We start from the raw sequence: 27,397 nt of genomic DNA on the forward strand, positions 1-27,397 counted from the left end.
GCTTTGTACGGTGGGGATGAACTCAGGTGATTTAGCTAGGGTTTGCAGACAGGAGGTGCGATCGTGTGCGTTGCTGTGACCAGGTGCGCTGGGACGATGAGTGGGAGTGCGCTGAGCCGACCAGAGTATGGGAATGAAGTGACCTGTTTGTAAATAAACAAACTTACGACCGGAGCCTCTATGAATGTATCTGGGTCGTCGCAGGAGTCCATGGGATTTGATTGCAGAGATGCATGATGGGGTGGAGTGAGTATTGAGCAGAAGAAGTTATCATCAGCAGTTATCATCTATAACTTATATATAAGTATAAGTATATCTATAACTTATATATAACTTATATATATATATATATATATATATATATATAAGTTATCATATAAGAGCAGTTATCATCCGACATTGTTTTTCTACCTACCAGAGTCTGAGGTAGCCTAATGTGTGATGTCACATCCGTAAACACATGGTATTTCCGATTGCAGCATGAAATGATTTTTGATTTTAATGATTTTGGTATAATTTTGGCAGGTATAATGATTTTTATTGAAAGCAAAGGCCGCACACACAAATCACTCGTACAACATATTCACCCTTTTGTATCACCCGTGATAATATATTGTACCGATAACGTATTCACCATCACTTGTTTGCGTTTTGATTATCACGTTCCATTGCAGTTATCAATACCTGGTGTTGGGCTAGCGGCTAGGGTGCCGGCTTAGGATCCTAGGATCCTGGGTTCGAATCCCGGTCGATCGCTGAATTAATGCCAGGGGGGTTGACTCAACCTGTCATCCTTCCGAGGTCGGCTAATTGAGTACCAGTTCACTGGTAATCCCTGTTTGTCGTTAAAGGCGGCAAAAAGGGTTGGCGTCAGGAAGGGCATCCGGCCATAAAACATTGCTTCAAAAAGGGGACCAAAAAAAACAACATCAACCACGGTTCCCGAAAAAGGCCAACCCCCGCTTTGCGGGGAAAAATGGCCTCTAAAGGTGGTTTATTGCAGTTATCAATACCTGAATCACTCTTTCGTGCCCATGACCGTTTCAAATAGTGTGTACGAGCTCCTTTGTGAAACTTAAACACTGCACAGTAAAGAGGGTGAACAAAGGTTTCTCAAAGGAATGTTGTATGCCAACATCACGATATTACAGGTCAAGCTTCCTCACTCAGGTATAGCTGAGAAGGCACCGATGCACGACTACTGGTGTGTTCAACGTTTTACAATCACGGCTTAGTCCATTGAGGATTCATTAAAATCATATGAAAGGAATCTCAACCAATAAGAAGCTAATCACACTTGTCTGGGCAATGGTTATGAACCTTCACACAAACTTTAGGGTTTGTAATCTATGGTAGGTTTCTAAAATGGTTTAATTCATCATCAATATATAATTTTGTCACCTGAAGTTATGATGTGACAGTTTAAAATGTAAGCAAATGGAAGATGACTAAAAAGAACCACGATGTACGACCACCAGACAGCAAACACTCACCCCACTCCCAGGCCACCACCATTTGTACTCCCTGTACTCCTCCTCCCCCCTTCCAGTCCACCACTATGTGTACTCCCTGCTACCCCACTCCTCGCCCCTCCCAGTCCACCACCATGTGCGCTCCGCTCCCTGCTTTCCCACCCCCCCCCCCCTCCCAGTCCACCACTATGTACACTCCGTGCAACCCCACTCTAACCCCCCTCCCAGTCCACCACCATGTGTGCTCCCTGCAACCCCACCTCTCCCAGTCCATCTCCATGTATGCTCCATGCTACCCCACCCACACCCTCCCTGTGTACCACCATGTGCGCTCCCTGCTGCAATTCACCATAATTGCAACGTCTCACCTGGTAGCCTGTTCATGTTCACCCCTTGTGCCGAGAGACCAATTCCCATATACCTGCAATGGCATTCAGACAATTACAATGAACAAATTAGTTAAATACAAACTAGATAACAAGCAAACAAGAAAAAGAAACAAAAACAAAGGGTGGGTGCAGGGGGTAGAGAGGGAAGAGGACAGAATGCAGAAATAAAATAAAGAACTAGAACAATGTGACTGTCACCACTATGTCTCCGCATAGTCCCACAACGGGTAGATGCCATCATTCACTGTCCTAAAAATAAACAAGTTTGATTTAAATCCCTTCAGCTATTTTCAAGTATCACATTTTCACCAGCCATGACAGGTTTCACATCGATCAGTGAAGCGGTTATGGAGAAGGGATTTATATTAAAATATCGGCTTTAAAAGCTAATATGGCTGCCATACCACATGACATCAAAAATGTACACTCTGTATATGTTTGGGTAGGGGATCACGTTTGTGAAGTTTCGTGTTGATTGGATAAGGTTCGTTTTTCTATCCAAGATGGCTGCCAAACCACGTCACCTATGACACCATCATTTTCAAACTCTACGCAACAATGGTGTTAGATATTTGTAAAATTTCCCATCGATAGTGTAAGCGGTTTTAGAGATATAATTATTTAATATTTTCCTTCAATCCAATATGGCTGACACACCATGTGACCAATGAAGTTTTTGTGATCATCTTTTAATCGCCATGCCTAGTGAATAACAAACGTAAAGTTTTGAGTCAATCGATTTGGTGGTTTGGGAGAAGATTTTTTTTTAAAGGTTTTAGGTTAAATCCAATATGGCTGCCAAAGCATGTGACCTATGATGTCATAAATGTAATATTTCAATACAAATGGGTCATAGATTATGTGCATGCAATTTCAGATTTTTAGGATAAGGAATTCGATTGAAACATTTTTGGCTGGTATACCACTTCACCGATGATGTCACCATATCATGCATTGGGAGTACTTGACCATGTGCCAAGTTTCAAATTTTTCCATTCAGCGGTTTCCGAGAAATCGTTTTTTTAAATTCTTTGCGTTTAATCCAAGATGGTTGCCATATTATGTGACTGATGACATCACAATTATCATAAAAACATTCTGCATGAGTGTCACTCCTACCCTGAAAGTTTCGTCTCAATCGGACATATGGTTGCTGAGAAAAAAGAGGTTTAGCTCGTACAGACAGACGGACGGACAACCCGAAAACATAATGCCTCCGGCCACCTTCGGGGGTGGAGGCATAAAAAGCAAAACTACCCAGGATACATATGGCAGCGAGACTGACAAAATGAAAATCAAATGATAGACACGGAAATATGTAAATAAATAATCGAGTCGTCACATTGTTTAATTACCATCTACACATTAAATATGCAATATTTGCGAGGTTATTAAATGCTGATACATACATTTTAGCTCTTTCACGAGCCTCGATTCAGTATACAAAAAGAAAAAGAAAAGGAGAAGGAGAGAAAAAAAAAAAAAACCCTCTGCCTCTTACTCTCAGTCCCAACCTGCCACTTTCATCCAGCATCAGTCCCCGTTTACACTCTGGCCTTCCCTTCTTTTGAAAAAAAAAATTCCATCTTCACTTCTCTCCCACTTTTAGTGTATAATATTCAGATGACCTGCAAATCAAAGGTGCAAATAGTTAAATTTGTAACCGCAACGCCACACAAGGGCATGGCATAAAGTACCAACTCAAAGATACGGAACAAGGCCCGGTAAACAAGTTGTTAAAATATAAATTGCATACCGGTACATACATGAAGTAGAGACAGCAGCGACAGCCGTGCATGTGAAGGGTAAAACAAATCCATAAAATGTGATGCTGTAATAATGCTAAAGTACAACGGCAATGACATTTAATTCTGGGTCCACAACCGAGTGATCAGTTACACAACCAAAACATAACTTCCATCCACCTTCGGTGGTGGAGGTAACGAGAACAGCACGAGGTGGAGCGCACACCTCCGCCAGGCTGAACAGTTTATGTTTTGTATCCCTCTGATAGGCTGGATCTGGATTCGGACCTGAACCAAAATCTAATCGGCTTGTTCTTGTCACTTAACCAACTCGTCACCAAGTTTATTCATAACTCGTCCATAACTTTTTAAAATATCATGTAATATATCGCTTTTCGCCCGATCTCTCACTGGTGAAGAATCAATACAACAACAACAACAACATGCATTTTAAGGCCATTTTCCCTGCTGGAGCGGGGGTTAGCCTTGCGGTCCCCATGACAATCTTCTCCATTTTGCCCTATTTTCTGCATCTCTCCTTGTTAACCCCCTTGCCCGCATTTCTTCTTCCACCATCTTTAGCCAAGTCTCGGTCTTCCCCGTCCTCTACTTCCTTCTACATTCATTTCCATCACTCTTCTCAACCAGTCACTTTCATCCTTCCTCAACACATGACCAAACCATCTCAACCTGTTCCTCTTCACAGCATCAATCACAGGGTCTATTCCCATCATCTTTCGCAATTCATCATTTGTCTTCCTCTCTCTCACCGATACTGCGCACATCCACCGAACTATTCGCATTTCCACCCTTTCCAGCCTTCGTTGCTGCTCTACATTCATGACCCATGTCTCGCCCCCATAAATCATAACACTTGTCACACATGCAGCATACACCTTTCCCTTTAGCATCAATGACACTCCCCTCCTCATCAGCACGCCACTCAGTTCCCGAGACTTCTTCCATGCACATCTCACTCTAGCAACCGTTGCCGAGTCTGATCCACCTTCTCCATTCAGCACGTCTCCGAGGTAGCAAAATGTTTTCACACCTTCCAGCTTCACGTCGTCTCCAAGATCAAACTCAACATTTCCTCCATCTGCAGCTCCCTCTGTGCACACCTTACATTTGAATGTAGCTGCCACATTGGTTAATGACCCTCTCAGACCACTACATTTTTGATGAACCCACTCAGCGCACATTGTACATTGAATGGAGTTCACTCCGACACCCTTCCTGCACACAGCACAGGGCCACTTCCCAGTTCTTTCCACCTCACCACATGCTTTACCACTTGCCATCACCTTCGTCTTTCCTATATTCACCTTCAGACCTTTTGTCTCCATACATTCCTTCCACTTGTTCATCTTTTCCTTCAGTCCATCCATACTTTCCGCAATCAACACCAGATCATCTGCATACAACAACTCCCACGGTAAACCCTCCTTTACGTTCTGAGCCAGCACCTCAATCACAGCTACAAATAGTAGTGGAATTAGTACCGACCCCTGATGCACTCCCACCTTCACCTCAAACTCACCACTGTTCCCGTCCTTCATCCTTACAGCTGTGCGCGCTCTTTTGTACATTGCCATCACTACTCTGATCAACCATTCCTCCACTGCTAACTTCCTCAATGCCCATGTCAATACTTCGCGTGGAACCCTATCGAATGCTTTCTCCAGATCAACAAACCCAAGAAACAACTTCTTCCTCTTCTCCATGTACTTCTCCTGCAACTGCCTCACAATGAAAAGCGCGTCTGTCGTTCCTCTTCCTGGCATGAATCCAAACTGCATTTCGTCGATCTTCACCTTCTTCCTTATCCTCCTCTCCAACACCCTTTCCAATATCTTCATTCCATGCTCCAATAACTTTATCGCTCGATACGAGCCACACTCCAGAGGGTCACCTTTCCCCTTGTATAGAGGGACGAGGGTACTCAGTTCCCAATCCACTGGAATGCGGCCTTCTTTCACCACCAGATTACAGATCTCTGTCATTCTCTTCACACCCCAACTTCCTGCTGCCTTCAACATATCTCCCACAACTCCCGTCGGCCCTCCCGCTTTTCTACTCTTCATTGCTTTTATCGCTTCCTCAACTTCCTTCTCAGATATCTTCTCTGCCGGTCCTAAAACTGGGTTACTCTCTATGTTGCCATCCCATTCATTCTCTGTATTCAACAGCATTTCCATATATCTTTTCCATCTTCCTTTAATTCCATTTGGGTCCACAACGATTTGTCCCACTTCATCCTTCAAGCAACTCACCCCCATCACATCACGCCTCTCTTTCGCTATCTGCTTTGCAATCCTGAATACCGCTCTCTGACCCTCTTCCGAATCCAAGCGTTCTCCGAACATTTTCCTACATGCCTCTTGCGCCTTTGCTACCTCTTTCTTTGCAGCCTTCCTGGCTGCCTTATAACTTTCATGCTCTGCTGTTTCTGCTCCCGTACCCTTCGCCTTCTGCCACTCCTTGAACTTCTTCCTCTTCTCGTCAATCCCCTTTCCAACTTCATCATCCCACCACCATGTTTCCGAGTACCTCGGTGGTCCTTTTGTCCATTCACATACCTCACCAACGGCTCCCAACAGACTTTCTTTCATTGACATCCAACCACGTTCAAGCTTAACCACATCATCATCTACCCTACTCAGCCTCTCTTTAAATGCCTCCCTTACTGTCACCTCTTTCAACCTCCACACCTTCATTTTCGGTTGGTACTTCACCCGCCGAGCTCTCCTCACACCTTTCACCCTTATGTCGCAGACAACCAAGTGGTGCTGTGAAACAGCCTCCTCCCCCGGGATCACCTTTGTGTCCCGGAGGTGCCCCCTATCTCACCTACGCACCATCAGGTAATCAACAGTTGTCGTCAACCCACCTGACATGTATGTAACAAGCTTATTATCCCCTTTCTGGAACTGAGTATTACAAATCAACAAATCAGCTCCATCAGCAAACTCCAAAATCCTTTCACCTTCTCCATTTCTCACCCCATATCCGTAACCCCCATGAACTCCCTCAAAACCGTCCATACTCCTTCCCACATGTCCATTTAGGTCTCCTCCCACCACAACAACTTCCTCATCTTTTACGTTTTCCATCAGCTTCTCTATCGCACACCAGAACTTGTCCTTCTCTTCATCGCTCCGACCAACCTGCGGAGCATATCCCGAGATGACGTTCACCAAGAGCTTTCAAATCAGCATTTTCACCATCATCAACCTATCACTCACTCTAGTCACACTCACCACACTGTCTACAAACTCCTCAGAAAACAGGACACCAACACCATTCACGCCCTCCGGGCACCCTTGCCACACACACTTGTATTTCTGTCCCTGCCTACCCTTCACCATTGTCACACCACTTCCCTTCCATCTCGTCTCTTGCACACAACATATGTCCACTCTTCTTCTGACCAATACTTCCACCACTTCTGATCTCCCTGTCATTGTCCCTACATTCCATGTCCCAAACCTCAGAAACCGATCTCCACTTCGGGCTGTACCCTGCCCATATGTAGTTGTAATTGTCATGGTTCTCTTTTTGAAGCAATCTTTTTATGGCTGGATGCCCTTCCTGACGCCAACCCTCTTTGTCGCCTCTTACGACACGCAGGGATACGGTGTACCTATTCTAACCAGGGTACACACCGGGACAAGTGGTGAAGTGAAGAATCACTGGTGAACAATCAAGTTAAATAATTCTCATGTCCGAATCCATATTCACATCTTCACCAAAATCAAATCGAATCGTCCTTGTCACACACCCAACCTCTTCACCAAGTTTCGTCCAAATCCGTCCATAACCTTTTGAGATATCCTGTTATGTATTGGTTTTAGCCCCATCACTCAATGGTGAAGAACCTCTTTAAAAATTCTCGTAGCCGGATCTGGATCTTCACCAAAATCTAATCATTTCGTCCGTGTCACATACCCAACCTCTCCGCCAAATTTCGTCCGAATCCGTCCACAACTTTTTGAGATATCTTGTTCACAAACAAACAGACAGACAGGCAGGGGTGAAAACTTAACCCCCATCCACCTTCGGTGATGGAGGTAACAATGTTTGTCCATCACCATCCTCTAGAACAGCTTCATCTCCATAAAGTCCATCGATATTATTCGTATAGGTTAAAAAAATCCTTTCGAGTTTCATTTTGATGTTAAATATCGTGTTCTTGTCACTTAACCAGTTATTGGAAGTTACTTCCAACGTTCCAGAGTTATTGGAAGCTTCAACTCAGAACATCACAATGTACAACAATGAAGGTCGGGTTTATTGTCCTTATGTTGAACAAAACAAATGATTGCTCTGACTTTAAACAATAAAATGTACAAAAAAAGTTAAGTCTCACAAATTTGAATCGTTTCTGGAACACAAGTATTCAAATGGGAAGAGTCGACTGTACATTTCACCACTTTTGAGGAGCAAGGATTATGTTCACAAAAATTGTACCTCGTTACAGCAAATTGAACTTTCAAACTCGTCTTCCTCATCTGAAACCTGGTGGTGCCTCATGTAGTCTGTCTCTGGAGTACACTCCCCCTTCCATCCCTCCCCCCTCTTCAAATGGCACCACCACCCATTCCGCTCGTGAAAAGGCCGAATGCCTCAATTCTGTGCTTTTTTTCCTTATCTTGTATCCCCCAACCAACTCACCCATCCTTCCCTGTCCGACCCAACAGCTCCTGGACTCTGTGTCTTTTGCACCAGGGAAGGTAGAGAAGGTTATTTCAGTCACCGACTCTGACTGCAACTGGACCTGACGGCATCAGCTCACGTGTCCTAAAAAAACTACTTTGCTCCTCTTGCACATCCTCTCTCTCTGCCCTTTTCACCCTGATATTTGCCCAAGGTCATCTTCCATCTGCTTGGAAATCAGCCAAAATCACTGCACTACATAAAAAGGTGCAAAATCTCATCCCCTCAACTACAGGCCGATGAGCTTACTTACAATCATTAGCAAGGTCATGGAATCCATCATTGCAGTTGATATGAAATCTTTCCTTTTCTCTTCTTAGATCACCAATTTGGTCTGAGACCAGGCCAGGTCACCACCTTGGACGTGCTGCTTCTACTCACCCGACAATGGATGGAGGCCCTCAATATTAGACATGAGATCAGGGCCGTCTCTCTGGACACATCTCAAGCTTTTGATACAGTCTGGCATCCTGCCTTACTCTCCTCAATGGCCAATCACACATATGGCTTACTAACTTCCTTTGCTTCTGTATCCATCTTGTCCACCCCTTGCGTTCTATTCTACCTCTCATCCTTTGTTGTCCATATCCATCTATTTTCCCCCTTGATCCTGCTGTTGGCATTTCCCTCTTCTCTTTCTGTCGTTCCTTTTGCTATGTTGCGTCCTGATCCGGTGTGTTGTAGTTCTTCCACAAGCCTTGACCTTGTACAAAATTCTTTTTTAAATGTTTATTTCATTGTATTGTCTATGTACAGGGTGTAGGGCCATGATGTGAAAGTTGTAGCTAAGCTTTCTTCAGGGGAATGTATAGCCTGGTGATAAAATGCTGATGCCAACCCCCAATCTGGCAAAGTTGTGACCACAAAGGCACTTTTCAATTTTTCGAAAGTAATAACTCAAGGTCACTGGGTGTAAAGGTACAGTGAATATGATAATTGTGGTTCAGGTCAACGCGTTGCTATTTGAAGAAGTATTCGCCTGAGCAGCATGATGTGGTGGTTTGTTGTCCTGATGGAAGCGAAACACCGACTGTGGAAGTTCCAGACAGAATTCAATAGTTGCCCCTTTCTGAACGTAATGGGTGAGAATGATGCCACGAGCATCCCAAAAGATGGCCACCAACATCTTCTGGGTCCGATGCCTGCACACAAAATATATTTGGTGTAGGTGAGTCTGAGTCTGAATGTTTCCACTGTGCCGACTGTCATTTGGTTCATGGAAGGGGGGCATCCATGTTTTGTCCATTAATCACAAACTGTCCCACACTCATCGCATTTATCGTCACCATGTTCTGAGACATGGAGTATAGTATGGCTTTTTGGTCATCTGTAAGCATTTGCAGCACCCAGTGTGTGATTTTGACATTTTGAGATCAGCTTACAAAATCATATACACAGTTGTTGTTGTTGTTGTTGTTGTTGTTGTTCTCCTCCTCTTCTCTTTATAAGGGGTGAGGTCTGATGGTACCAAGCTCCTGCCTTGACCACGATCCTCTTCCATTCCTCTCTGTCCTCAGCCAACTCTCTCTACTCTCCAACCACCACCACCTCACTGATATTCCTCTTCACACAATCCTCCCATCTAAACCGCGGTCTACCCGTTTTCCTCCTACCTTTCCCCCCTCAACCTATCCGCTGTCGTTACCGTTCTTTCTTCCCCCATCCACACCAAGTGTCCAGCCTATCTCAGCCGCATTTCACCAATCTCTCCATCAAGCTCATCTGCACACCAATCTCCTCCCTCAGTTCATCCATTCCCCTTCTATCCACCCTCTTCACTCCCACAATCCTCCTGACCAAGCTGTTCTCGCAAACCTGCAGCAACAATTTAATATGCCAAGGGCCATTGGGATTTCTTTCACCATTATCCTGCGATTGCTCATTACCAATTAATTATTCCACATGCCGAATGTAGTTTGAATGAATGACTTGTCCAGATTCGTCAGGAATGAATGAAGCTAATTTTCGCTGCTTTCACGTCCCTCTTCAGCTTTCGCGCCTAACATTGTTCACGTCCATGATTGACTCTCCACACGACCAGCTGGCGATCAATTGCACAGGAGTTTATCCACTCAGATGGTGCGTAGGCATACGTAGATGGTGCGTACTTTATTGTGACGCACTACCTGATGGTGCGTAGGCGAGATAGGGAGCATCTCCGGGACACAAAGGTGATCCCGGGGGAGGAGGCAGTTTCACAGCACCACTTGGTTGTCTGCGACATAAGGGTGCAAGGTGCGAGGAGAGCTCGGCGGGTGAAGTACCAACCGAGAATGAAGGTATGGAGGTTGAAAGAGGTGACAGTCATTCAGCATTAAAAGAGAGGCTGAATATGGTAGAGGATGTTGTGGTTGAGCTTGAAAGTGGTTGGATGTCAATGAAAGATAGTCTGTTGGGAGCCGTTGGTGAGGTATGTGGATGGACAAAAGGACCACCGAGGCACTCGGAAACATGGTGGTGGGATGATGAAGTTGGAAAGAGGATTGACGAGAAGAGGAAGAAGTTCAAGGAGTGGCAGAAGGCGAAGGGTATGGGGGCAGAAAAGGCAGAGCATGAAAGAAGGATTGTAGCCAAGAAGGCTGCAAAGAAAGAGGTAGCAAAGGCGCAAGAGACATGCAGGAAAAAGTTTGGAGAACGCTTGGATTTGGAAGAGGGTCAGAGAGCGGTATTCAGGATTGCAAAGCAGATAGCGAAAGAGAGGTGTGATGTGATGGGGGTGAGTTGCTTGAAGGATGAAGTGGGACAAATCGTTGTGGACCCAGATGGAATTAAAGGAAGATGGAAGAGATATATGGAAATACTGTTGAATGCAGAGAATGAATGGGATGGCAACATAGAGAGTAACCCAGTTTTAGGACCGGCAGAGAAGATAACTGAGAAGGAAGTTGAGGAAGCGATAAAAGCAATAAAAAAATATAAATAACCACCTTTAGAGGCCATTTTTCCCCGCAAAGCGGGGGTTGGCCTTTTTCGGGAGCCGTGGTTGTTGTTGTTTTTTCGGTCCCCTTTTTGAAGCAATGTTTTACGGCCGGATGCCCTTCCTGACGCCAACCCTTTTTGCCGCCTTTAACGACAAACAGGGAATTATCAGTGAACTGGTACTCAATTAGCCGACCTCGGAAGGATGACAGGCTGAGTCAACCCCCCTGGCGTTAATTCAGCAATCGACCGGGATTCGAACCCAGGATCCTTGGATCCTAAGCCGGCACCCTAGCCGCTAGCCCAACACCAGGGTTAAAGCAATGAAGCAATGAAGAGTAGAAAAGCGGGAGGGCCGACAGGAGTTGTGGGAGATATGTTGAAGGCAGCAGGAAGTTGGGGGTGTGAAGAGAATGACAGAGATCTGTAATCTGGTGGTGAAAGAAGGCCGCATTCCAGTGGATTGGGAACTGAGTACCCTCGTCCCTCTATACAAGGGGAAAGGTGACCCTCTGGAGAGTGGCTCGTACCGAGCGATAAAGTTATTGGAGCATGGAATGAAGGTATTGGAAAGGGTGTTGGAGAGGAGGATAAGGAAGAAGGTGAAGATCGGCAAAATGCAGTTTGGATTTATGCCAGGAAGAGGAACGACAGACGCACTCTTTATTGTGAGGCAGTTGCCGGAGAAGTACAACATGGAGAAGAGGAAGAAGTTGTTTCTTGGGTTTGTTGATCTGGAGAAAGCATTCGATAGGGTTCCACGCGAAGTAGTGACATGGGCATTGAGGAAGTTAGGAGTGGAGGAATGGTTGATCAGAGTAGTGATGGCAATGTACAAAAGAGCGCGCACAGCTGGAAGGACGAAGGACGGGAACAGTGGTGAGTTTGAGGTGAAGGTGGCGGTACCAAGTCCACTACTATTTGTAGCTGTCATGGAGGTGCTGGCTCAGAACGTAAAGGAGGGTTTAACGTGGGAGTTGTTGTATGCAGATGATCTGGTGTTGATTGCAGAAAGTATGGATGGACTGAAGGAGAAGATGAACAAGTGGAAGGAATGTATGGACACAAAAGGTCTGAAGGTGAATATCGGAAAAACGAAGGTGATGGCAAGTGGTAAAGCATGTGGTGAGGTGGAAAGAACTGGGAAGTTGCCGTGTGCTGTGTGCAGGAAGGGTGTCGGAGTGAATTCCATTCAATGTCCAATGTGCGCTGAGTGGGTTCATCAAAAATGTCGTGGTTTGAGAGGGTCATTAACCAGTGTGGCAGCTACATTCAAGTGTAAGACTGTGTGCACAGAGGGAGCTGCAGATGGAGGAAATGTTGAGTTGGATCTTGGAGACGGCATGAAGCTGGAAGGTGTGAAAACATTTTGTTACCTAGGAGACATGCTGAATGGAGAAGGTGGATCAGACTCGGCAACGGTTGCTCGAGTGAGATGTGCATAGAAGAAGTTTCGGGAACTGAGTGGCATGCTGACGAGGAGGGGAGTGTCATTGAAGCTGAAGGGAAAGGTGTATGCTGCATGTGTGAGAAGTGTTATGATTTATGGGAGCGAGACATGGGTCATGAATGTAGAGCAGCAACGAAGGCTGGAAAGGGTGGAAATGCGAATAGTTCGGTGGATGTGCGGAGTATCGGTGAGAGAGAGGAAGACAAATGATGAATTGCGAAAGATGATGGGAATAGAGCCTGTGATTGATGCTGTGAAGAGGAACAGGTTGAGATGGTTTGGTCATGTGTTGAGGAAGGATGAAAGTGACTGGTTAAGAAGAGTGATGGAAATGAATGTAGAAGGAAGTAGAAGACGGGGAAGACCGAGAAAGACTTGGCTAAAGATGGTGGAAGAAGAAATGCGGGAAAGGGGGTTAACAAGGAGAGATGCAGAAAATAGGGCAAAATGGAGAACATTGTCATGGGGACCGCAAGGCTAACCCCCATTCTAGCAGGGAAAATGGCCTTAAAATGCCTGTTGTGTTGTTGTTGTTTATAGTTACTCTAATGCGGGCAAGGGGTTTAACAAGGGGAGATGCAGAAAATAGGGCAAAATGGAGAAGATTGTCATGGGGACCGCAAGGCTAACCCCCGCTCTAGCAGGGAAAATGGCCTTAAAATGCCTGTTGTGTGTTGTTGTTGAAAGTTACTCTGTGTGTGCTCCGTTCTGACTCACTGGCCGTCTGGGTTGTATAGCGCTTTGGATAAGAATGATACGTTTCATATCTGCGTGCATGGTGCATGCAGTAATTATGGAGGATGGGGGGGCCTGAACGGATCATGGGCCTAGGGCCAACACCAACAGGCCATTTAATCCGACCCTACTGTACCTCTACATGATCTTAATTTATCCGAAAGGTCATTCCACAAAGTATTTCAAATAATGTACACAAAACCACCATTAATATTAATGACCCTGGAAGTATCGTAGCTAGAGATGCGTTGTGAGTGTGAGGGAGGAATTAACACCTTAATTGGTCTGACTGATAGTTTTGCCAACTACTGTTGTTGATTTTGCTTCATCTTGTACTCCAAATTGACTTATCTATGAATGAAGGAAATAAAAATGGGGAAATTAGTCAATTAGAATGGCACACCACAACGACTTTTAGGCCCGAAACATGCAGTACATGGCAGCATTATGAGCTGTGTGCTGAGATTGAAGGACGAAGTAGGTCAACCCGCTACGTCGGTGAATTAAAATCAAATTGTATTTACGAGACTCGGTGACATGATGGTTAGAGCGTCTGCTCTGAGTCTGGGTGGTCGGTGGTTCAAACCTCGCCCGAGTCATAGCAGAGACTTAAAGTATGCCATGGCGGTGGCGAGGGAAAGATCTCTCCTAAATTGCTCCACTGATCGGACAGAGAGAGAAGAGACATCAAAGATGGCGTCGCTGGTACCCAGAGTGCCCCGGAAGATACGTCAGTCAATAGCTGTGTCTGTCTTCATTCAAGCTCTGTTCTATCCCGTGTGCCTGTGTGTCATCGGTGTCTTTTGTGGGACAGCTAGTGGCTCCTCCATGAGCCTTAGATCCTATTTTTTTTTAAACGATCATTAAAGCAACACTTTTTATAAAGACCAAACATATAAACAAAAGCTAGTATTTAAATGTTTGGCAAATTTGTTTAGTGCAGGATTTCCTTTTGAAGGAAAACTAAAATTTGACAATGTACCAAATGTATCAAAGAAACAAAACTAAAACAGAAGATGACCACTCAAAATAAAAAATAAAAGGAATAAAACAGTTTGTAAAAGGCAAATTAAACAACATCAACAGAATTTTCTGCAAACTGCAAAAAATACTTTCGAACGCAAGCGGAGAATTTGTTAATGGCCTCAATTATTCCCACCTTCGTATGAGAGGAATAATTATACTGACAACAGCCGTAAAAGATTCATAAAAAAACATTTCCACTTTGACATTATGGGGTATTATGTGTCGATCGCCACCAAAAAAATCTCAATTTAACCCATTTTTCATTTAGACTGTAACACAACAAAATGTGAAAAAGTCACTGGGTGTGAACTTCTTCCTGGAGGCACTGTATGTATACGTATATTAAATGAAAGGAGCACAATGAGATCATGCACATTGATTATGAATAGGATGGCGTCTGTATGGCACTCAAGTCTTTGCAGACAGACATTATGTTGACGAATAAATGATGCAGAGCCGGCTGATCCAGATTTCACACTCATCAAGGTCTTGTCCAGACAACATACCACCAAATCGTTTATTTGTGATCATAAATAGTTATGTCATGTCACAGCTGTGGTCAGTGTGCTCCTTTCGTTTAATTTACTCTTCCTGACTGCAACCCTTCTAACTGGTGATCACCAGGGCAGAGACAATGTATAATGTAGTTTACTTCCTGAGAGTAAACAACATTTCAAAGTTCGCCTACAAACCCAGTCACTGACTGGGCATCGTCTGTCGTACAAGGTCCTTGGCACAGCTGAACTCCTATCCAACTACAAGGCCTTCATCAGGAGTACTGCTCTCCCCTCTGAGCTGGCACTCTTGCCTCACATCTTGCTCAGTTTAACACCGTGAGAATCAAGGCCTTCAAAATCATTGGAATATCCCGTGATGAAGCCTATCACTTCGCCATCGCAGACAAGTTGGTGGTCTCTCCATCTTCTACTGCCTCTTTTCTGGTTTGCCCTTTCCATGCTTTGTCCCACCCCACTCTTCCCCTCCAGGTTTCAGCTGGGCGCACGCAGTCCATAATCAACCCCCTTCTGGTGAAACTCCCAAAATCCAGAATCACTGCTCACCTCCACTCATCCATTCCTCTCCTGTGGAATCAACTTCCACATTCCCTTCAATCTTATTCTTCCCTCCAGTCTTCAAGACAGCTGTTCACCACAATCTTAGATCATCCCCCATCCAAAATCATGATCTTTTCTACTCCTGCTTACCTCCTTCCACCCACAAACACTTCCAAATGTCCAGGTTTTCCTTCCTGAGAGTTTGCTTCTGTGTCCATCTTATCCTCCCCCCCACCTCCACCCTCCCATACATCTTATCCCTACCCCTCATTCCTCCTCACATCCCTTAGTTGTCTAAGTCTCCCTCAATTTTGCCCTTTAACCCTGCTGTTGGTGTTTTTCCCCCTCTTTCTACTCTTCCTTTTGTTATGTTGCGTCCTGATCTGTTCAGTGTTCTAGATCTTCCACAAGCATTGACTTTGTAAAAAATATATATATTTAATTGGCCATTTCATCAAGGGAAAGATATATCCTGCAAGAGAACACAAACTGTGTACACCGAAACAGCTTTGGACATTACTGCAATAAGTTGGGCATTAATACCATGAGAGCGAAGCACATTGAATGAGTCGGAATGGCTGAGATGTCGGGTTGCTACTGCCATGACCACTATTGTTCTGGCTTTTTGGCCAAATCATCATGCAAGTCAAACACACAAACCGTCGATTCTGTAATGAAAAAAAAAAAAAAAAAAAAAAAAAACACCAAAACTGTTCATATTGAAAAACTTACCCATCGCGGCCTTTGCTGACAATTTTCACTTCAAAGTAATAAATGCCGCAGGCCGCTGGGATGGGATGCGTGGCTCGGACAGAGGCTGCGTCTTTGGGTGTTTTGCCATGGCCTGCATGGACGAGCAAACAAAACGAAGTATAAGAGGATCAGAAGGTGTAAAGTGCATTAGTTCAATGAGGAATGCTATAGCAATGACACATTTAGTGCAAATCAGGCAAAGAAGAAAGTTTAAAAAAAATTAAAACTAAATAGAGAAATAAAAAAATAAAAATAAAAAAGAAAGTCCTTCGAATAGTCAAATTATGAGGAGGCATAATTCTGAGGAAGCGTATAAAACAATTTCTAGAGTGTTGAAAGTTCCCAAGAACACAGTGTGCTCCATGATTAGGAAATTGAAAGACGATGGAACTACCCAAACTCTTCCTAGAGCTGGCCGTCCTTGAACCAAACTGTGCAACCGGGCAAGAAAGACCTTGGTCAGGGAGGTAACCAAGAACCCAATGATCACTCTGATAGAACTACAGAGTTCCTTGGCTGAGATGGGAGAACCTGCCAGAAGAACAACAGCCTCTGCAGCACTTCACAAATCTAGGCTTTATGGGAGAGTGTCCAGATGGAAGCCACTCCTGAGAAAAAGGCACATGACATCACACCTGGAGTTTGCAAAAAGTCACGTGAAAGACTGACAGCATCAGGCAAAATATTCTGTGGTCTGATGAGATGAAAATTTAACTCTTTGGCCTGAATGCAAAGCAATAAGTCTAGCAGAAACTGAGCACAGCTCATCACCCATCAAACACCATCCCTATCGTGAAGCATGATTGTGGCACCGTCATGCTATGGGGATGTTTTTCAGCAGCAGGGACTATGAGACTTGTAAGGATAGAGGAAACAATGAATGGAGCCAAATACAGGCAAATACTTGAGGAGCACCTGCTTCAGAGTGTAAAAGACCACATACTGCGGCGAAGATTTACGTTCCAACAGGATAATGACGCCAATCATACAGCCAAATCAACACTGGAATGGCTTCAGCAACACTGGACAAGAACGTGAAACTCCTTGAGTCCAGCACGGCTGGTGGCGGGTCATGCGCGCGCGGGGAGCACGGCTGGTGGCGGGTCATGCGCGCGCGGGGAGCACGGCTGGTGGCGGGTCATGCGCGCGCGGGGAGCACGGCTGGTGGCGGGTCATGCGCGCGCGGGGAGCACGGCTGGTGGCGGGTCATGCGCGCGCGGGGAGCACGGCTGGTGGCGGGTCATGCGCGCGCGGGGAGCACCGCTGGTGGCGGGTCATGCGCGCGCGGGGAGCACGGCTGGTGGCGGGTCTTGCGCGCGCGGGGAGCACGGCTGGTGGCGGGTCATGGGCGCGCGGGGAGCACGGCTGGTGGCGGGTCATGCGCGCGCGGGGAGCACGGCTGGTGGCGGGTAATGGGCGCGCGGGGAGCACGGCTGGTGGCGGGTCATGCGTGCGCGGGGAGCATGGCTGGTGGCGGGTAATGGGCGCGCGGGGATCACGGCTGGTGGCGGGTCATGCGCGCGCGGGGAGCACGGCTGGTGGCGGGTCATTTGCGCGCGGGGAGCACGACTGGTGGCTGGTCGCGCGTGAGTCGAGGAGCGGGCCGCACGCGAGTCGAGGAGCGGGCCGCGCGCGAGTCGCGGGGCGGGCCGCGCGCGAGTCGCGGGGCGGGGCGCGCGCGGGTCGCGGGGCGGGCCGCGCGCGGGTCGAGGGGCGGGCCGCGCGCGGGTCGAGGGGCGGGCCGCGCGCGGGTCGAGGGGCGGGCCGCGCGTGGGTCAAGGAGCGGGCCGCGCGTGGGTCGCGGGGCGGGCCGCGCGCGGGTCGAGGGGCGGGCCGCGCGCGGGTCGAGGGGCGGGCCGCGCGCGGGTCGAGGGGCGGGCCGCGCGCGGGTCGAGGGGCGGGCCGCGCGCGGGTCGAGGGGCGGGCCGCGCGCGGGTCGAGGGGCGGGCCGCGCGCGGGTCGAGGGGCGGGCCGCGCGCGGGTCGAGGGGCGGGCCGCGCGCGGGTCGAGGGGCGGGCCGCGCGCGGGTCGAGGGGCGGGCCGCGCGTGGGTCGAGGGGCGGGCCGCGCGCGGGTCGAGGGGCGGGCCGCGCGCGGGTCGAGGGGCGGGCCGCGCGCGGGTCGAGGAGCGGGCCGCGCGTGGGTCGAGGAGCGGGCCGCGCGTGGGTCGAGGGGCGGGCCGCGCGTGGGTCGAGGGGCGGGTCGCACGTGGGTCACTAGGTTAGGGGACACTGACCCACGCGCGCGCACACACACACACACACACACACACACACACTGTGTGTGTGTGTGTGTGTGTGTGTGTGTGTGTGTGTGTGTGTGTGTGTGTGTGTGTGTGTGTGTGTGTGTGTGTGTGTGTGTGTGTGTGTGTGTGTGTGTGTGTGTGTGTGTGTGTGTGTGCATGAGTGAGAAAGGTGAGAAAGGTGAGAAAGGTGAGAACGGTGAGAAAGGTGAGAAAGGTGAGAAAGGAAAGAAAACAGTTAAAGTCTGAAATTTGTGGAATAACAAAGGTTGTGTGTGGGTGAGATGATGGTGGGGAGAGAGGAAGTCCAAAGATACATTTGAGGGGTTTGCTGCCTGATTCGATTTATTTTTCCATCACAATATAAGGTGGGATTGTGGTGGGGGAGAGGGAGAGAATAGCTTGAGGAAGAGGTGAAGGGGGACGGCATGACAGCATGACAGTGGGTGGGAGAAGGGAGGGGAGTCGGTTTGGCAAAATGACAGGGAGGGGTGAATGCATGATGTAGATGCAGGAAGGACAGCACGATGGTGGAGAGGAAAAGAGGGGAGACAGAAGGACAGCAGGGGAGGGGGTGTCGGGCATTATGATGTGAAACGTACAAATGACGGAGGAAGGGGGGGGGGGGGAGACGTGACAATAATGATAATGGATAAAGGGGGAGGATGGGTAAAGTGGGATGGGATGTCAGGATAATCATAATGGGGAATTGGGGGCAGGATGGGAGACATTAAGACATTACAGAATGATAATGGTGGGGGGTCGGGGATGGGAGACTTGTCAATTATAATGAAGAGGGGGTGGGTTTGGGGCAAGATGGGAAAGGTGGGTAGGGGTTGTGCCGGGGGAGGGAGGGATGATGAGGAGGGATGGGGGGATGATGATGTGAGGGTGATGGGGGGGGGGGGGGGTAAGAGAGTGATTGTGTCGAAAGACTTGGGGGGGGGGGGGGGAAGGTGAAGGCAGGGTACACCGGAACAATGAAGGAAGACCAGGGGCAGGGGGATGACAGTCGGGGATGAAGTGATGTGATGGAAGAGGCGAGTGATGTTACACAACATGTAATAAACACTGTCACGAGACCTTTATAATGGACGCGCAGGTTGTTCTGGGACAGGCCGATGTAGCTAAACTTGTCCTTGGGGCTCCATGATCGCGGGAGGGAGGTCTCGTCCTCGTTCACGGCCGGATAAAGGCGTCGCAGCCGTTCGCTCATCTCTCGGTCCTGGAAACTCATCGCCGGTTCTCCTGGCCCGGCTGCCACTGGGGCTGCCATCTTGGACGCTCCAGAATCGCTGCTGCAGCCGCTACACCAAAGGCTCCCGTCATTGGACGGCCATAGTGCTCGTCCCAGCGGCCCTCGACCAATGAGACGGCAGGGAGCCGATCGCAGCCAATAGCGTGCGCCGTTGTTGTCGGCAGCGCGCGCTGGTGTCGCTCCTCGCTCCGCGACAGCGCCGCGCGGCTCCTGATTGGTGGATTACGGTATTATTGGAAAGTTGTTGTAAAAGTTGCGATGAGCATCATTTTCCCATTATAATTGCATTTCTCATTTCACAACATATTCATGTTATTATAATCCGCTCTGTATCCGCATAACAAAGTTTCTGCGTTAGCAACAATTACTGTTATCATTGTCGGTGTGATAACATGCAATTGTTAAAACTTTATCGTATATGTAGTTATATTTATAAACCAGAATTGTTTTTTTTGAGTTTGAGTGACTCATGTGACGTCATAACAATACATATATATATATATATATAGTATATATATATCCCATCAATAAGTTCTGTTTTTACCGTTGTACGAGCGTCCACTAGACTCGACGTAATCGTTTGTGACGTCATTTTTTTTTTAAAGTTGTATTTATAGATTTGTAAAAGTTACACGAGATTAGGCACGAGTTTCCCATTGAAGCTACAACGCACACCCGGTGATTGAAAGACGCACACCCGATGATTGTAAGACGCACACCCGATGATTGTAAGACGCACACCCGATGATTGTAAGACGCACACCCGATGATTGTAAGACGCACACCCGATGATTGTAGGACGCACACCCGATGATTGTAGGACGCACACCCGATGATTGTAGGACGCACACCCGATGATTGTAGGACGCACACCCGATGATTGTAGGACGCACACCCGATGATTGTAAGACGCACACCCGATGATTGTAAGACGCACACCCGATGATTGTAGGACGCACACCCGATGATTGTAGGACGCACACCCGATGATTGTAGGACGCACACCCGATGATTGTAGGACGCACACCCGATGATTGTAGGACGCACACCCGATGATTGGAAGACGCACACCCGGTGTTTGTAAGACGCACCCCCGATGATTGTAAGACGCACACCCCGTGTTTGTAAGACGCACCCCCGATGATTGTAAGACGCACACCCGGTGATTGAAAGACGCACACCCGGTGATTGAAAGACGCACACCCGGTGATTGAAAGACGCGCACCCGGTGATTGAAAGACGCGCACCCGGTGATTGTAAGACGCGCACCCGGTGATTGTAAGACGCGCACCCGGTGATTGTAAGACGCGCACCCGGTGATTGTAAGACGCGCACCCGGTGATTGAAAGACGCGCACCCGGTGATTGTACGACGCGCACCCGATGATTGTAAGACGCGCACCCGATGATTGTAAGACGCGCACCCGGTGATTGTAAGACGCGCACCCGGTGATTGTAAGACGCGCACCCGGTGATTGTAAGACGCGCACCCGGTGATTGTAAGACGCGCACCCGGTGATTGTAAGACGCGCACCCGGTGATTGTAAGACGCGCACCCGGTGATTGTAAGACGCGCACCCGGTGATTGTAAGACGCGCACCCGGTGATTGTAAGACGCGCACCCGGTGATTGTAAGACGCGCACCCGGTGATTGTAAGACGCGCACCCGGTGATTGTAAGACGCGCACCCGGTGATTGTAAGACGCGCACCCGGTGATTGTAAGACGCGCACCCGGTGATTGTAAGACGCGCACCCGGTGATTGTAAGACGCGCACCCGGTGATTGTAAGACGCGCACCCGGTGATTGTAAGACGCGCACCCGGTGATTGTAAGACGCGCACCCGGTGATTGTAAGACGCGCACCCGGTGATTGTAAGACGCGCACCCGGTGATTGTAAGACGCGCACCCGGTGATTGTAAGACGCGCACCCGGTGATTGTAAGACGCGCACCCGGTGATTGTAAGACGCGCACCCGGTGATTGTAAGACGCGCACCCGGTGATTGTAAGACGCGCACCCGGTGATTGTAAGACGCGCACCCGATGTTTGTAAGACGCACACCCGATGTTTGTAAGGCGCACACCCGGTGATTGTAAGACGCACACCCGATGTTTGTAAGACGCACACCCGATGATTGTAAGACGCACACCCGGTGATTGTAAGACGCACACCCGGTGATTGTAAGACGCACACCCGGTGATTGTAAGACGCACACCCGGTGATTGTAAGACGCACACCCGATGATTGTAAGACGCACACCCGATGATTGTAAGGCGCACACCCGATGTTTGTAAGGCGCACACCCGGTGATTGTAAGACGCACACCCGATGTTTGTAAGACGCACACCCGGTGATTGTAAGACGCACACCCGGTGATTGTAAGACGCACACCCGGTGATTGTAAGACGCACACCCGGTGATTGTAAGACGCACACCCGGTGATTGTAAGACGCACACCCGGTGATTGTAAGACGCACACCCGGTGATTGTAAGACGCACACCCGGTGATTGTAAGACGCACACCCGGTGATTGTAAGACGCACACCCGGTGATTGTAAGACGCACACCCGGTGATTGTAAGACGCACACAACCCGATCCCAGGTATTGCGAACTCGAGGAGGTGACGCGTCTCGAATGGAAAACGAACAAGTTTCACCAAGACGACGAAAATGGAAGCTCATGATGAACGTCGAGGCGTAATGACGTCATAAATCAATGCATGACGTGTTCATTGTAACGTCGGTGGTGACGCGGGTGCGCTTTGTTTTGTTCACCAAAAGGTTGTTAATTGACGCTTTTATTGGGCACGACGGCTCACAATTACCCATGATGCCCCACCATTATCGGGCACGTGACATGTGCTTTCCCAATGTGTTTTGGAGGTTTATGGCGCACACCAATGTTTACCCTCAACCACTGTTTACCCTCTTTTGTCGTGTCAGCTCTGATTGTGCGGTGTTACCAGGCGTCCTGCCAAGGGGAGCCGGCCCAGGGTTCTTACCATATTGGTCATGATACACCAAGCCCTGTGCAGATGATTGGAGAGACGTGTTGTACATCTGATCCACCAGCTAGTGACGTCATCGGGATGACGGGGACTTTGGCACACCTTGTGTTATTCTCGAGGAAACTTTGCACAGTGTGTCATGATGACCAAGTGAAGAAACTCCGTGTCATACTACATGGCACACGTGATTGGTGTATTTTCTGATGATATGTGATCTTAAGCGAGGGTGTGGAGTACCATGGTGGTCCCCTCTCTCACCAGATCCGCACCTTTGTGGACCCTGCCACCTGAGGAATTTGGGGGCTTTTTTTACCCTAACAGTTGTTGGACCAACAACAGACTTAAGTCCTGCTATAAAACAAAGGTGTTGTTGCTAATGGGATTGTTTTTAGGCGGTCAGTAGTGGTGGTGGTCCCTGATGATGATGGGGAGGAAGGGGGTTGGGTGGGGGGGGGGGATACGAATTATAGAAACGTAAACTGAAAACAGCTCCTTGTGTTGTGTACAGCAGGTAAGGAATGGTGTAAGGCTTGTCGTTTGCACCATGGTCATCCGGCATTGAGCATCAAATCAAAATGATCATCCAAGGTCATCGAGGTGATAAAGTACAAATGCACGCACGCACACACACACACACACACAATATACTGTGTACACATACATTTGGTATATATTGTATACCCAACCCATACAATTCATATATACTGTATACACATACAGTTAGTATATATACTGTATACACATACAGTTAGTATATATACTGCATACACATACATTTGGTATATAGTGTATACCCATATAGTTCATATATACTGCATACATATATAATTATATACACTTGGTATTCACTGTATAGGCCTACACATACAATTGGTATACACTGTATGCACGCAAAGTTGGTAAATACAGTATATACACAGTTGATATATACGGTATACATGCACAGTTGGTATACACTGTATACACGTAGGCTATAGTTGTTATATATACAGGATACATATACAATTGTTGTATACTGTATACACAAGCAGTTGGTATATACCGTGTACACATAAATTGTTGGTAAATACTGTATACATGTACAGTTGGGATATACTATATACACATACAGCTGTTATATACTGTATACACATACAGTTGATATATTGCATGTATACGTACAGTTGGTTTATACTGTAGACACGTATAGTTGGTATATATACTGTACATATACACAAACAGTTGGTATGCACGTCCAGTTAGTATATACTGTATACACGTACAGATGGTATATTCTGTGTAAACATTGAGTTGGTATATCCTGTATACACATATAGTTGGTGTATACTGTATTCATACATTTGGTATATGCAGTGCTATCTACACATACAGCTGGTATATACTACATACACACTGTTTTTCATGTTTGTTTCTCACAATCTAATGTTTATTGAACAGTAAGATATATATATATATTCCGAAAGTATTATATCAGCATTTAAACAATATTGTGATTTATAGTAATTAGTACATCCGCTCCTTACGAGAGCGGGATAAAATGTCATGTTATTATCCTCTCTGCGGTAAATAGACTACAGTAGATCTGGGCACGATACACCACGAGAAGCCGCGTTTATCAAAGGAGGGGAAATCCCTTGTGGAGAGGGGATATTATTCGTATTAATATTGTTTTGTAATAACATTCATATTATGCTATTTTATCATTAGTGTTATTACTTTTGTTTTACGAAACGGCCTTGGAATAACGCCATGAAAAACGCCACGGAAGCATTAGGAAGGATCGTGTTATACATAGACTGCAGTAGATCTTCACTGTGGTGCGTTTGTCGATGCGACAACGCAGAGATTACCTCACGGATGTCTGCATTCCTCCAAATTTCTTTCGGTTCAGTGTTAAACAGCAGCAGCAACTGTTTAAAAAGGTTAATCATAGGTGTTTGGGGTTTATAATATTTTTTACTTCTGGTACAGGTTTTCCACGACACGGCTCGATAACCTATTTATAAATGTGAACAAAGAACAAATATTATTTATAAATGTTATTTATAAACGTTTGTCCAGGGAGGAAATCTCTTGGGTATGGGATATTATTCGTATTAATAATATTGCTTTGTAATAACATCAATATTATGCTATTATCATGAGTGTTGTTATTACTTTTGTTAATAAAATCCGCCTTGGAAAACGCCAAGATAAGCTATTTTAATACGGCTATACACATCGACACGGCTATACACATCGACACGCAACCCCTTTGCCGGGGGAAAAACCCCTTGGGGTGGAGAGGCAGGGGAGTTAGATCGCTACAACCTCTGTCGTGTGACCCCCTTGTCTCCCTGTCACGTCTGGTTGCGATTGTACAAGTAACGACCAAATATATCTCGGCCTGCCAGACAGACACCAAATTGCATCTTTTCGTACGATTGTTGTACAACACACTAAACTTAACCATGCCTTTATCACAAAGCTCAAAATAGTTTGTAACAAAACAGTAAAACCGAATAAACTTGTAAGCATTTGATAGATTTTCCAACTGCTGTGACCATCAGCTGGAATCCATTATTCAGAGATTTCGACCCTTTCAGCTGAGAATTTCTCCAAATAGAACAGAACACACACACACACACACACACACACACACACACACACACACACACACACACACACACACACACACACACACACACACACACACACACACACACACACACACACACACAGCATAATGTACACACACAACATACTGCACACACGCAGAGAGAGAGAGACACAGCACACACTCACATAGAGATAGACACACACCGTACTGTACAAACACCCAGACACACCGTACTGTATACACACAGCATACTGTACACACACAACATACTGCACACACGCAGAGAGAGAGAGAGAGACACAGCGCACACACACTCACATAGAGATAGACATAGACAGAGATAGGAGAGATAGACAGAGAAATTGATAGATCGATAGAGAGATAGAGAGGGAGATAGACACACAGAGACACAGAGAGACAGAGAAAGAGAAAGAGAAAGAGAGACATAGAAAAAGAGAAAGACAGAGAGAGAGAAAAAGAGAAAGACAGAGACAGACAGACAGGCAGACAGACAGACGGAGATAGACAGACGGAGATAGACAGAGACAGACGTAGACAAAGACAGGACAGAGATAGACAGACAGAGACAGGCAGTGATAGCCAGAGATAGACAGAGACAGAGACAGACAGAGAGATAGACAGAGACAGACAGAGAGATAGACAGAGACAGAGACAGACACAGACAGAGAGAGATAGACAGAGACAGACAGAGATAGACAGACAGAGATAGACAGAGACAGAGAGAGAGAGAGACAGAGACAGACAGACAGAGAGACAGAGAGAGAGAGAGAGATAGACAGACAGAGAGAGACAGACAGAGATAGACAGACAGAGAGAGAGACAGACAGAGAGAGAGACAGACAGAGAGAGAGACAGACAGAGAGAGAGAGAGACAGACAGAGAGAGAGACAGACAGAGACAGGCAGAGAGAGAGAGAGAGAGAGACAGAGACAGACAGACAGAGAGACAGAGAGAGAGATAGACAGAGAGAGACAGACAGAGAGAGACAGACAGACAGAGATAGACAGACAGAGAGAGAGACAGACAGAGAGAGAGACAGACAGAGAGAGAGACAGACAGAGAGAGAGACAGACAGAGAGAGAGACAGACAGAGAGAGAGACAGACAGAGACAGGCAGAGAGAGAGATAGACAGACACACAGAGACAGACAGATAGAGACAGACAGTGGCAGACAGAGACAGACAGTGGCAGACAGAGACAGACAGTGGCAGACAGTGACAGCCAGACAGAGGCAGACAGAGACAGACAGTGGCAGACAGTGGCAGCCAGAGATAGACAGACAGAGGCAGACAGAGACAGACAGTGGCAGACAGTGGCAGACAGAGGCAGACAGAGACAGACAGTGGCAGACAGTGACAGCCAGAGATAGACAGACAGAGGCAGACAGTGACAGCCAGAGATAGCCAGAGACCGCTGTGGGTTCACGTGAGGACGCCTCAGTTGTTAACGTGGTGGGTCACGTGCCGTCCAGTCCCAGTTAAAGGTCCGATCATGTGCCTCGTATTAATTACAGCGACCCAGGGCTCAACGAGGTGAACAATCACACCTGCTCGTTGTCTTCTTCATAAGTAGGAACTCTTCGGCTTCAGCAAAAACAGACATTTCGGTTTTCAATTTCCTCTTCTTTGTTTTTCTCTTTTCCTTTGGTCCGTTGAGGCTTTGTTATTGACGCGTTTCGAAATAGGGCATTAACATTAAAACTACCGCGGCACGAACTTTAAACTGTCTAAACGAGACACTCAAACAGTACAGATGACACGTCGTGAAAACAATACCCGAAAACACGCCATAAGCGAGCAAATACCTATTTTTCTCTCACGACTCCTTGTTCGCCGGTTTGGCAACACCACGTGGTGACGTCATACGGGCCGTGTCGTCAGCACGTCAAGAAAAGCGACGCTACACGCTTTGCGTTGACGTTGGGGGCGGTGCAGCAATGGTTTGTTCGACTTAAACAAATGCCGCGATCCCATTGGTCCGTTTGAGTCTCAAGCGCCGATTGGTTCGTTT

The 27,397-nt window shown here is 47.2% G+C and overlaps 1 protein-coding gene across 1 annotated transcript in view; it reads right to left on the reverse strand.

Annotated features, from left to right (window-relative positions):
• The window catches only part of LOC137434858 (ran-binding protein 9), a 75,200-nt gene extending 47,927 nt beyond the window's left edge, over positions 1-27,273 (reverse strand). The window contains exons 1-4 of the mRNA XM_068128011.2: positions 27,192-27,273; positions 19,585-19,969; positions 16,240-16,351; positions 1,841-1,893 (exon numbers count right to left, since the gene is read on the reverse strand). Of these exons, the coding sequence (XP_067984112.1) occupies positions 1,841-1,893; positions 16,240-16,351; positions 19,585-19,777 (358 nt within the window). The 5' untranslated portion in view covers positions 19,778-19,969; positions 27,192-27,273. The remainder of the gene's footprint in view (positions 1-1,840; positions 1,894-16,239; positions 16,352-19,584; positions 19,970-27,191) is intronic.
• Positions 27,274-27,397: the final 124 nt, after the last annotated feature.

This window comes from Myxine glutinosa, chromosome 9 (genome assembly GCF_964187855.1).
Source record: "Myxine glutinosa chromosome 9, kmMyxGlut1.1, whole genome shotgun sequence".
Lineage (NCBI taxonomy): Eukaryota > Metazoa > Chordata > Myxini > Myxiniformes > Myxinidae > Myxine > Myxine glutinosa.